General features: G+C 36.4%; 1 protein-coding gene across 6 annotated transcripts in view; it reads left to right on the top strand.

Annotated features, from left to right (window-relative positions):
- The window catches only part of VTI1A (vesicle transport through interaction with t-SNAREs 1A), a 324,341-nt gene that overhangs the window by 80,213 nt on the left and 230,717 nt on the right, over window positions 1–13,411 (top strand). For 4 of the 6 annotated variants that reach the window (XM_042457371.1, XM_042457372.1, XM_042457369.1 and 1 more), the window contains 2 exons: window positions 2,826–2,846; window positions 7,825–7,909. In XM_042457371.1, coding sequence (XP_042313305.1) covers window positions 2,826–2,846; window positions 7,825–7,909 — 106 coding nt within the window. The remainder of the gene's footprint in view (window positions 1–2,825; window positions 2,847–7,824; window positions 7,910–13,411) is intronic. The other 2 variants (XM_042457375.1, XM_042457370.1) reach the window with 1 other exon arrangement.

Raw genomic sequence — 13,411 nt, 5'->3', positions numbered from 1 at the left:
TTGGGTTGTCTTTGTCCTCAGAAACATACTTTATTTATGCAGGATTTCTAAACAGTTAAATGTTGCAACCACACAGACCAGCCCTGGTTGTTTTTCACTCTGTGTGACCACGTTTATCAGATCCCTTGAGATGTCCAAGCTCTTTGATGCAACAATACAGTGCTAGGTTGTAACTGTAGTTTAATATTTTGTGTGTATTTTGTGATGGGTAGAAAATAAAATGCATACTAGGTCAATAAGTTGTTTGTACTGAAAATAGATATAAATCTATGTTTACAAACCCCAAAATTTGAACTAAAAGTTGTTATTGTTATCCCACTAGATTTTGTGAGATGTGAGAAATATCTTAGTAATTAGGATGTTATTTATCTGTATGAGTGTCTAAAATGATAAATTAATTCATCAAGGTAGTATATATCTTACCCACAGAAAACAAACATTTTGTGGTGATATGGTTACCTAATTTTTTTGACAGCGAAGCTCTGATAATATAAGATTTGGACTTGCTGTGCATAAAGTGTGTCAAAACTCCAGAAACAGACCAGGGGGTGAAGTTGGTCAATTTAATTCCCCAAGATCTAAAGAAGGTCGGTATCACTTCATATAGCCCTGGCAGAGCAGATCATTACCAGTCACAAATCTGTTCGTTACATGCCGAGAGTTTATAGCAAAATAAATAGACTGTCATCACAAGTTCAGAAAATTGTGTGTTCGACCCACGATAATGTGTAAAGGGCGTTTAATAGAGTTCAGCATTTATTCGTTATCTGTATGCGGGCAGAGACGGCAGTAGCGTTATCAGCTTCTTGGGGGAAAAATTCGGTAGTTCTCCATGTCACGTGATGTGCCTCACAGACGCGCGCACACTCTGCGATGCAGTTTTGATTCTGCTCACAGCAGAAGGCTTAGCCACAAGAGATTCCACTGGTTCAAACCAGCGTAAACCAGCTTCTTTTTTTTTAGTCTACAAAGGAACAGATTACCGCTTGTATCAAATGTGGGGGAGAAGAATCTTTGTTTCAAGAATATGCTGATTATCATAACGTAAAATGGTAGCTGCACATATTTTAATGCTGTTTGCCTGAGTTTGGCATGCTTTCTATATTACATTTTTAAAAATAGAAGTAGTAGAAATTCATCGAGTGTCATCATTGTTGAAAGGAGAAAATCTTTTGTTAATTTAAATGAATATCTTTCAGTCATCATTTAAAAAAGAAAATCTCCCATTACTTAGCTTAGTTGCAAATCCTATGCAGAGCTTAAATTCAGCCATGCAGCACAAACAAGATAGAACATTTTTTGTTTGAGACCTATTGAAAAAACAAATGTGGAGCATTTTAAAACTCTCATTGACTATAGTAGGGTGTCATGCCCCAAATGGTCTCTATTGCAGGAGAGTAGTTTTAAACTTTGGCCCTTAAAGTGTCATAGCCAGCTGAGTATTGGTGACCTGAGCTGGGGGGGATTGGGAGGGAAGGGTGATGTGATCAGCTCCCAGATCATCTCTTTTAAAAAGACTTAATGTTTGTCTTTTTTGGAGAAGAAAATGAGAAAAGAAGAGAGTGAACGAAAGAGTGATTGCAAAGTGCTTTAAATTTAAGAACAGGTGGGGTTGGACTGGAAAACGTGTGTGCTTTTAAAAAAATCAAATCCTTGAAAAGCTTCTTTTCTAAAGAACTATTAACTACATCAGCTTCTTTGCTACTGATTAGAAGCACCATCTCTTGATATGTTTGGCAATAGTACATGTCTTAATTTTAGACTGACAAAGTGAGCATAAGTGATGTCTTCTGTGGTTGGGTATTTCATATCCATTAAAAAAAATCCTTTGTTTGCTATCCGAATTTAAAATAAGTTCACAAATGTTTGCATAAATTGACAATGGCCAGTTTAAGAAGTGGCCACCTTAATACCCAAAATAAGATAACATAAGTGAGAAAACCTTTCCCCTTTCTTAGCAGAGAAAAACTTTCTTTCATCACTCTGGCTGTGTTTCTTAGAATGGAGTACGTGTACCTTGTACTTCTGCACAACAGGCTAATATTCTGAGTAAAGAGTATTTCCCTGTATAATTGATTTGATCTGTTGAAAGGAGTTCAGATACTTTAAAATTTATAAAAGTATAGAATTCAAAGAAGCTGAGTGGGAAAACAATGCCTTTTTGAAATAAATTCTATTTTAAAATGCTATCATAAAAATTGTGCTTATTGGTAAACCTGTGGCATTCCAATTTCATAACTGATGTGTTTGTTGGCCATTTATTTTAACTGATGTGTAACCAGTTTGCTGTAGTATATTGCATTGGTTTACTAATTTTTGACACAAATAAACAGTATGTTCTATAGCCTCTCTCTTATATATACACTCATCTACTTAATAAGATACATGTGTTGGGGGATATAAAAAGGCAGGTGTCAGTACTAAAAATACAAAAACATTCTGAAAACTTGTATATATAAAATCACTTCAGCTGTACAATCTTAGAAGAGAGGAATAGTAAACTTGTTTCCCCCCTTTATATTATAGACTTCTATGAAGTCATTCCCCTTTATTTCATGATGGTGTCTTAGATGTGGTTTAAAAGAGAATTTCACACTATTCTCTTTGTTTAATGTGACAGTGTGAGAAAGTGATCTTTATTCGTTCAAAAAACTCTGCATGTAGTCTATGTTTAGGTTCTTTTAATGTGTTTGTCTGTGATTTTTAAATGCTAAACATGTAAACAGATAAATTGTCAATGTTAATTCTGTATCCTGTCACACAACTGATCTTTCTTTCCTGCCATTTCTTTCCTTTTTATCTTTTTTTGTGCGTTCATGTTGCAGTTGATAAAATTACGTGAAGAGGTGAGTACTTCCTTGCTTTCTGTTGTCTGGCTTTTTCTTTAAAGCTAGTTTTCCAAATCTGAAGTAGATCTTTTTGGTCATTGTTGCAGGGAAACCTGCACAAAGCAAAAAAGAAAAAAAATATTGATTACATTGCTTCAAAATGCTCTAGCACTCTTTCTTTTTTCTTTCTTTTTTTTCTTAATAACTATACACTTACATGGGAATCCCTAGATCAAACCTTGAAAATTAACATTCTTTGATAGCACAGAGAAAGGGGGTAATTTAAAGGCACTGGGGGAAAAAAAGAAGGAAAACTACTATTTGATCTCTATTAGAATACCATGATCTAATCAGATCCTGTAATGATATCTGCATCACACAATCTTTGATGGAGTAAATACCTTTATATCCCAACTATATTAGAGAAGATGCTGTGCTAGTGGGGGGAAAAACCCTTTGCTTGAAGTAAGGATACTAGCAAAGCATCATTGTGTAGATGTACTGGCATACAAAACAGTATGAAAATATTGCATGCACGTTGGAAACAGAATACAGGTAAATGTGTGCTCTCAGATGTGCCCCCATTATTTATTATTTATTTCTGCTTATGCTGTAGAGAATGCAGATTAGACTCCCTCTTCCCTGCACATTAGGAAATGACCTAGAGTGGAAGGAGGACTTCTGAAGCTCATATAAAAGAACCCAGTGGCCGCTTCCTAACATTCTCTAGTATGTTATTGATAGGTCCTCTTCAGTCTTACCCTATAATATGACACTAATATTTTTGGTTTTAAAATTGAATTTTTACACTTAGAGATGTTTTTTATAGTACAAGTTGCTAGGGAACTGGTGTTCTGAAGCGGTTGCATAGTGACATATAAGGGTTGTTTCCAAAAAAGAAGCAAAAGCTAGAAAGTATACATGCATATTCTTGAATTTGATACATGACATTGGATATAGCCTATACTTGTTTAATTCATAAAAGGGATGAAACACAGTGTATTTTTGAGGGATGATGGACATACTTTGGAAGAACCTGGACCAAACAAAATACAGGGCTGTTCTTGGTTTATTGATTTCCTTGCAATGTTAAGATGGCTGATCAGTCGTGCACTGTTAATTCCCGATGCCTATGCAAGTTGTAATGTATTGGTTTGATGTGATGAAAGAAGTAACTTTTTCACATCAAAACAATATTAAAGTGCAACCGAACAGATAACATTCTTGAGCCTTATTCCAACTTCTTATTTTCATTGTAGCATTATCAATGTAAACAGTGCTTTACAGAATAACATAAGCAAAAGACATACACCCACTCTGTGGAGCATAGAGTTTATTTTTCATGGGAAGGAGGAAACAAAAAGGCAGATGCACAATTGAACAGAAAGGAAGAGAAGGTTACTAGTGATAGGTAAATGTTGCTGATCATATATTTGGCTTTATTTCAGTTTTGTAATGGGTCACAGAGATGAATATAATCATCTAATCCATATACCAATGCCACCTTTGGCTGCAAACTTTTTCATACTTACTTGGGAGTCAGTCTGGTTGCACTCAGTGGAGATTACATTTGAGTAAGACATGCATAGGCTTGCACTGTTAGACATCTATTGTTTAAAAAATGTGGCAAGCAAGAATGGTAGTCTTGATATTTTTACTGTGTCATTTCATACATTCTTTTCCTGAACTCTGTCAGAAAGCTAAACCTTATCATGATTCCCTGTATGCAGACCTTCTGTGTTGTTGTATATTTGTAGAAAGATGCAGCAAAAGCACTCTTGGCAACAAATTCATTGAGCTTTCTGAACTTTACTAATCAACGTATTTTGGAATATAATGTTTCCATTATATTTTAGAATATGTAGTGCAAGCTTATTAATAAAGTGGCTAATTAAATATTGGTGTTAAAACATAATAGAAATTTGAAAGTGAAACAACTTAATCTCTGGACTTTTCTTTCTCCCCCCCCCCCCCCCCTTTGTATTTTAAAAATTTCCCCTAAGTTTATATATGGGGGCTGCTTTTCTTGCTGTTTGCTTACTTTGCATGTCCTATCATTTATCTTTTTTTTTTTTTTTGCTAGATATTATTTGGGGAGCATATGAAATGTGTGGCTAATAAAGGGATTGAAAGTCAAGATCAAAGAATAGAATGTGAAGTGCAGTGTAAGCTTCACTACTGCAATTTTTCGTTACCATATTAGCTGTGGGATAAGCTGTAAAGGGAGTGGTATTTATATAGAGTGTAAAATGCACATTAAAGCTCAAATGACGGCTAGTGCAGTGATTCACACAAGGTTCTAAACTAGTCAAATAGTAAGACATCAAGGCTTTCCCAATTACAGTTCTCCTAAGGAGGTATGATCTTAAAAGCAATTGTGATTTTTACCATACTGTTTGTTAATAAAATATACAGTTCCTCTCATTACAAGGCTTTATTCCAGCACAGATGCCTTACACAGAATTCTATGGAGGCTGTGCTGCTCTGTTTTCTTTTAGTTTCTGCAATCTCAGTTTGAATCCAGCCCACATGGAACGACTAAATCTCTAGCTATAGCCTGCCACTTTGCAAAACTTCCTCAAGTAACTCCACAGAGAAGCTCTTTGTGAAGCTAAAAGACAGCCTGATCCACCTCACACTACTTTGTATACAAAAGACAGGGGACAGTGTGGGAGAATGGATTTGGCGAGGGGTGGGGAAAGAGTTTAAAGCACCCAACTCTGATGTTAGGTCATTGCTTTTCATGACCAAAATAATAGTATTTTTCCAAAACCAAAAAGTAAATAATACAAACCACTTACTGGGGAAGGGGGAGAGAAAAGACTCTGAAATAAGTATGAGGCAGCATAATATAATTAGATCCTGTGCTCTAGGGAAGAAGAGCATCTGATTGCTAACAGGAAAACTAAACTGAATTTAGGTGTTCTATGATGGTTTCTAAAGTCAGTTTTGTCAGTTTTATTCTGCATGTCTGTCCTCTATACCACATGGCTGTGCTTTTATAACCCAGAATAAAACCTTAAAAGAACAAAAGACAGAACATTGTAGAGAAAAAATTGTGCAACTGAAGTGGCAATGTTTGACAGGACAAATTATTTACTTTTGAGTGCACACAATTCATAAATTTTAACTCACGGGGTGTTTTCCCCCTCTCTTGACCATGCAGTCTTTGTCTTTACTTAGGGAAGTGCTTTCAATGTTTACTATCATATCCTTTTATACAAATTGAAATGATCAGACTAATCTAGTTATTTTTAAAATTCATATGTATTAAAACATTTGAAATGGCCATATTTTCATGTACTTTGTACCCTCCTTTGGAATTTAACATTTATGAAGACATAGGGTCCTACAATACAGGGATTGTGTTGCTATACAGTGCTCTTTTTGAAATTATTTAGTAATCCTGATAATATTAAACTCCTTGGTATTAGAATTATAGCTGTTGCCATAATTTTATAGCATATGCTGCAATCTATACCATAAAATGTTATTAAATGTCTGTGTTTCTGTCTTCTTTCCCCTCTGTCTTTGTGCTTGGACTGTCCACACACACACACACACACACACACACACACACACACCCTTCCAAATGTAGAAGGAATTTTTTTTTTTTGGCAATTTACTCTTAACCTATCCACTGTGTATTAGACAACTCTATTAATTATTATAGACTGTTATTGCAGCTTTCCTGACCTTCACATTGGGTTCTATCTGTGCTGATCTAAATGCATTGTTTTAATGATTTCTGTAAAAAAAAAAAAAAAATTCAAGGAAAGCTTTGATGTGGCTTTAGCTGCCTCCATCGTCTGGCCGCATCTCAGAGATGTGTCACCTGTGCCGGGAGGGAATAGGGAAATCACGTTTTGAATGGTAATGATAACATACTAATCACTTCCTTTCTTTGAAGATAGAAGCGAGATATTCTGTCAGCATCCCTGGCTGCTAGAGCTTGGAGGCACTGGTCTAGGTGTATTAGCTTAAGTGTGCATGTCAATACAGCTTGCATCTCCCAAGATCCATAGGGGCTCATTAGAGCAAGGTAGATCATTTCAGCAGACAGACACTCAGATAATATGGATGGCACCTACTTTTTAATATTATTATTAGAAAGCATTTCTTCAATTTTTAAATGACATCTGTCAACAAGTCAAAGTTCTAGGAGTTGTTTTGTGACATATATCCAACCTGGCTTTTTTTTTCCAGAGTGGAGGAGAAGCAGTTGGAACATGTGTGCTTGTTTTGAATTTGTGTATTTTGATAGCTTGATTGGAAATAAATGTTCCATATTTCTAAGGTAATACACACACACACATTTTAAGAAGGTAGTGCCTAACATTAGTTCAATCCATTTACCTGATTATTCTTGCTGATTATACTAGACAGAATTCTGTATTTTTAAAACTTAGCAGGAGTGTTTGATTATTCAAACACCTAAAATCATAGATCTGTATTGAATCATTCTTTTGTTCTTTGTTTACTTATTAAGAGATCTTGTTTACAATTTGGGCGCAACAGATTTATGCATAAATACATTGCTGAAAATATAAATGTTAAAATCACAGCCTGCAGAAGCTGGTATGTGCTTCACAAAATTATTCTGCAGAAATAACTATGCTCACTTATGTCTAAGTTACGTGACCTGTCTAATAAAACACATTTTATATATTGTTTCTGGTATTCTCATGGTATTATATTTGTTGTGTTGCTTATATACCATTATATACCATGGTTGGGTTGTGTTTTGTGTTTTTTAAAGTAATATTTTTTTTAAAAAAAAAAACATATATGTTTCATTATCGAACTGAAATACCTGGCACAAACAATTATGAATGCTCATTTTTATAGCTCCCTCCTAGCAATGCTTTCCAATAGTTTTCCTGCATTTTATTAAAATAAAAAATTAAGAAAAGTTAATATCTATGTGGCATGGCATGGGGAGAGAGGAAGAATTGTAGATGGACGCCTGATTTTTCTTTCCCGTTTTCTTTTTCAGAGGGCACATCTGCTCGATAACACAGAGAGGCTGGAAAGGTCATCTCGGAGACTAGAGGCTGGATACCAAATAGCAGTGGAAACTGGTAAGAATTCTGAGAGTGAGCAAATTGTCTTGCTTATGCACAGCAGTCTTCACAACACATGACATTTCAGGGAAACTTCAAAGGCGAAGGAGAGACAGCAGCCCGAGATGTGGTTTACATATTGGGGAGACAATTGGGAGCTTATTTGCGCTTATCTTTTTTCAAGTTAAAAGGCATGACATCTACTGAAAACAGTTCCTGAGGTTTAAAAGTATACATCTGAAAAGAGATGGAATACTTTGTCTAAATTCTACATTTGTCTTAATATGCAGTTACATGTTGTCAGTTTACCCACCCGCAATGATTGGTAGCACACAGATTGTACATTTAACTTTTTGTGTGTTTTTAGCTTGAAGTTGTATACATGTAATGAACATTTTAATAAATGTGTAATTAATCAAAGACATACAATGAATTTTATAAGTTTACCTGTTTTAACATTTTATGTAACCAGTGCTTCCAGTGATCTTACGTAACTACTGTTTTAATGCAGTGGAACTAGCAAGGCAGTCAGATGTGACTGCCGACATACTAGTAAGTAACTGAGGGATGAGTTCAGCCCTAGAACGATTAATTACTTTTGATAACTCCTCAGTTAGTAATTTTAATACACACACACACACACACACACACACACACACACACACACATTTTGTGGGCAGTGTGTTTAATACTGCTGTTAACTTGCAAATGTTTGAATCTTTTTAAATGAGGCAGCTTACCCAAAACCTGGCAGAACTTCAAGTATTGTGCTTATTGTATATTTACAGTAAACTAAATTCTGGGTTGCAAAAGGCAGTTTTTCTTTCTTATTTCCAAGCTAGACCCAGGCATGTTGGTAACATAAATGGACCGGACAAACCCTTGTAATGCCTTCCAGACATGGTGAATAGATTGGTTTTATTCTATCCCAGGTGGGGTAGAATCACACTGTAAGGATCTACATTAACCATGGTACTGTATCCCCCCCCCCCCATTACATAGCTAGTGCCTGGTTACTATGTACCATGACAGCAATTCATTCTATTTTCTTATTACTTAAAAAAAATCACGTAAGATGTTGGACAACTTAAAATGCTTTGCTTGCATGCATGCGTGCACACATGTGCATGGCACACCATCTTGCTTTTATTCTCTCTGAATATTTCTTGCTTGTATTCTTTACCACATACATGACTCATGTTTAATTCCTTTTAAAATTTCTTGTGAAATTACCTGTAGCCAAACTGTAGCCAGGGACCTGAACATAATAAAGTCCTATAATTACATATGGATTTGTTCCAGAATAATTTTCCAGTTGTGAAGAGATATGTGTGCACTGTCCTTTAGTGTTACTGCTTATATAACTATTGCATTCACTGCAACTGTGCCTCTAGCATCACATTAGAACTGGACTGTGGTCATCTTTGGCTGAGTACCTTTGCTTTCACAAAAGTGAAACAGTGCATAATGTTAAAAGTTTATAGTGCTTTTCTCCTATGGGATAACAGCTGTTTTGACACTTGCTGAGACTCACTTATGAAGCCCAGATATGCACAGTTAGATTCAAACCTAGATTCTATCCAACAATGTCCATTAGCAGAATGGACAGTACTAGTGGTACAGATGACCCTTTTCTCTTGGACATCCTCTAAATCTTTTATTGGGGGTTGAGTTACTCTTGAGAAGATTTAGAGGGGCAGAGTGTACAAAGGTGAGGAGATGTCACCTAACACAAGCAGATGTTGGATGTCACCCTCTGTTCTTTTCACAATATAATTCCGTTGCGGTTTAGATTGTGAATTGGAGGTGGTGAGAACCATTTCCTGCATAATGACTAGCTCTTGAAAAGGTTGGAACTTTCTTTTTAGTCTGTGTTGTATATCATGCTACAAATACTTCAGTTAATCCTGAGGCAGTTCCAAAATAACAGTTTTCATATGCAGGATCATATAGAATTCTTTGTCTGGATGTTTTTGCATAACTGGAAAACAGTGATTAACTGGGAATCATTGTCAATTTACATGGGTATCTTTGATGGTGGTACAGTCAGGGCTGAAGCAAGTAAACAAGATGTGAAATGGGGCTTATGATTGAGAAAGGATAAAAAGATAAGGCTAGTTTGTGGCAGATGGCAAATAGGGGAAATGCAACATTTGTTGTGGTTGCTCCATGCCTTCAAGTCATTGCCAATTTATGGTGACCCTAAGGTGAATTTATGATGACCCTATCTTGGAGTTTTCTTGGCAAGATTTGTTCAGAGGAGGTTTGTCTTTTCCTGAAAGAAGAAAAGCCCTCCCTTCAGCCACCATCTTGGGGGGGAGAGAGGCAGGCTAGCTCCAACTGCCTGCCTGAAAGAAGAAAAAGCCCTCCTTCCAACCACCATCTTGAGGGGGAGAGAGGCCTGGCCTGAAAGACTAAGAGCCCTCCTTCTGACCACCATCTTGAGGGGGAGAGAGGCCTGTTATGTTTTATTTTGACTTTGTATTGTACTTCCTGTTGTACACCGCTTTGATCTAATTTGGAAAAGCGGTATATAAATAAACATTATTATTATTATTATTATTATTATTATTATTATTATTCCCCTGAAGCTGAGAGCATGTGCCTTGCCCAAGTTCATCCAGTGGGTTTCATGGCCAAGAGGGGAATCGAATCCAGGTCTTCAAAATAGCCCATATAGATTAGAAAGCTAGGCCAAAGCTAACAAACTGAGTTTCAACAGGAAGAAATGTAAAGTACTGAACTTAGGCAGAAAAAAAATGAAATGCACAGATATAGGATGGGAGACACCTGGCTTACAACAGTATATGTGAAAGGATTCTAGGAGTCCTAGTACACCACAAGTTGAACTTGAGTCAACAGTGTGATGCACAGCCATAAAAGTGAATGCGATTCTGGACTGTATCAAATGGAAGAATTGTATCTAGACAGAAGTAACAATACCATTCTATTCTGCTTTGGTCAGGCCTCATCTAGAATACTGTGTTCAGTTCTGGCACTACAATTCAAAAAGGAGATGTGGACGAAAGGGATTAAATATACGGTGTCACAAAATATTAGAGAGAACTACTACAAGACGTATCGGAGGTGGTATTTGATACCTGATAAATTATCGAGAATTTATAAGGCAAAGGACAATAAGTGCTGGAAATGCAGAGGAACCTGGAACTTTCTATCACTGTTGCTGGTCTTGTAAGGTAGTAAGAAAATATTGGGCCACAGTAAATGATACAACAGGGAAAATGCTACATATCAAGCTACACATGGTACCAGAAATGTATCTGCTAGGAATGTTCAAAAGCAAATTAGAGAAAGAATATGGAATTTTAAAATTTTATTTAGTCTCGTTGGCGAGAATAACACTAGTACACAAATAGAGAACAGGATCTATACCCAGTCAAGAGGAATGGTTACTATAGAGAACAGGATCTATACCCAGTCAAGAGGAATGGTTACTTAAGTTATATGATATAACTGAAATGGAAACGCTAATGCAAATAGTTAAAAATAAGTCTTTAGATAATTTTGATATGGAATGGTCTATGGTATTCAATTTTTTGAAGGAGAAATGAGGAATAATAGCACCAGACACCTAAAATATCTAAGTGATTTATATGGATGGTGCAGAACAATGGAAGAAAGGGAATGATAGATAATGAATACTGAGGTGTTTGGGCATAAGCACAAATAATAATAAGGTATTAATTTGAGGGAAATAAGTAGAAGAACAGATGAGTCATATTTAGAATATTTAAAAAAATTCAAAGGATAATTGAAATACTAGCGCTTAAAGGAAGAACGTTAGAACAAATGGTAGATATGTATGTTTAAGGCTGAAGGTAAAGTATGTTGTGGAGGGTAAGAGTATGTAGAGCAGGAGAAGGAGAATGTGGGGGAAGGGTTTGAAGAGAAGGAGAATGTGAAGAAGTAGAAGGGAGGGTAAAGAAAGAAGAAAATGTAGAAAGGTAAAACAATGAATTTAAATAAGAAAGAGTGAAGAAAATAAGAAGATAGTACAGGGGAATGGAAGGAAGGAGATATGAAGATAGAAGACTAATGATGGAATACAAGTCGAGTTCACTGGAAGATTAATTAGTAAGTAATGTTAGTTAGAATAGAGTTAGAGTAATAGGAAATAATTATTGTATGTTTATCGAATGCTTATAGGATGTTTAAAGAAATGCTGGTTATATTTATGGTGATGTGTGATTGACAATATTTTAATTGTTCAGTAAAAATTAAAATGCAAAAAGGATGTTGACAAGCTGGAGTGTGTCAAGAATAGGGTGACCAAATGGTGAAAGGTCTGGAAACCATGCCCTATGAGGAGCAACTTGGGGAGCTGGGTATATTTAGCCTGGAGAAGAGAAGGCTAAGAGGTGCTATGATAGCCCTGTTTACATATTTGTAAGGATATCGTACTGAAGATGGAGAAAGTTTGCTTTCTGCAGCTTCAGAGAATAGGATCTGGAGCAAGGGATTCAAACTAAAGGAAAAGAGATTCTACTTCAACATTAGGAAGAATTTCCTGACAGTAAGATCTGTTTGACAGTTGAATACTCTGCCGTGGAGAGTGGTCTTTTTCTTTGGCAATTTTTAAGCAGAGGCTGGATGACCATTTGTCAGGGTTGTTTTGATTCTGTATTCCTGCATGTCAAGGGGTTGGATTAGATGGTGCATAAGGTCTCTTCCAGCTTTATGATTCTATGATTCCAGAGTTGTAGCCCAGCACTCAAACTGCTGTGCTATGCTGGCTAGATAAAAACTTAATAGAGATAGATAGTCAGGCAGGGGGAAGAACTGAATATGATTTTGGGAAGGAGTGAATGATTAAATAGTTCAGGAGTTAATGCTTGATCTAGTTGTATATTAATTAACTTTGACTTGTTTATTCCTTTTTACACTATGTCTGGCTGTTCCTGAAAGGTTTTTATAGAGAATATAGCCATGCTTAACACACATCCACTGGTCCATACAGAGATAATCTTGAGGCCCAAGTACCCAATTCAGGAGGAAATCTGGAGGAGAAGAGAGGCAAATTGAGTGGCAGAAACTCAAAGGGTTGGAACTGCTGGGCCAGTCTGGAGAGGAAATTAATCACAGTAGGTCCAGAGCCTGATAGCTCAGGTATCAGGGTCAGCCCAAGATAACTCTACTGCCCAAAACAATGATCAAGATGTTGCCCTTTTTCCTTCTGTGTTCTTAACCTGACTTAATAGCAGTTGACCCTCAACACTACCAATGGAGAAGTATTCTCTACCCCACCTGGGGCAATGAGCTGGTTTATTGGTTCAGGAAAGGATTAGGCGTAGACCAAGGGGGCATGAAAATTGGAGAAAAGAACATTGATGACGATGATGATGATGATGATGATAATTTTATTTATATTGCCCCGCCTCTCCCTACGGATTGAGGCGGGGTTACAACCTGATAAAAACATAAAATACGATCATAAAATCCAACAGTTCCATTAAATACATCAGTGGTTCTTTACAAAGAGTCTTCTCTGAGGGGAATGTC

Source organism: Sceloporus undulatus, chromosome 3 (assembly GCF_019175285.1).
Source record: "Sceloporus undulatus isolate JIND9_A2432 ecotype Alabama chromosome 3, SceUnd_v1.1, whole genome shotgun sequence".
Lineage (NCBI taxonomy): Eukaryota > Metazoa > Chordata > Lepidosauria > Squamata > Phrynosomatidae > Sceloporus > Sceloporus undulatus.
This window is presented reverse-complemented; position numbering and strand designations above follow the sequence as displayed.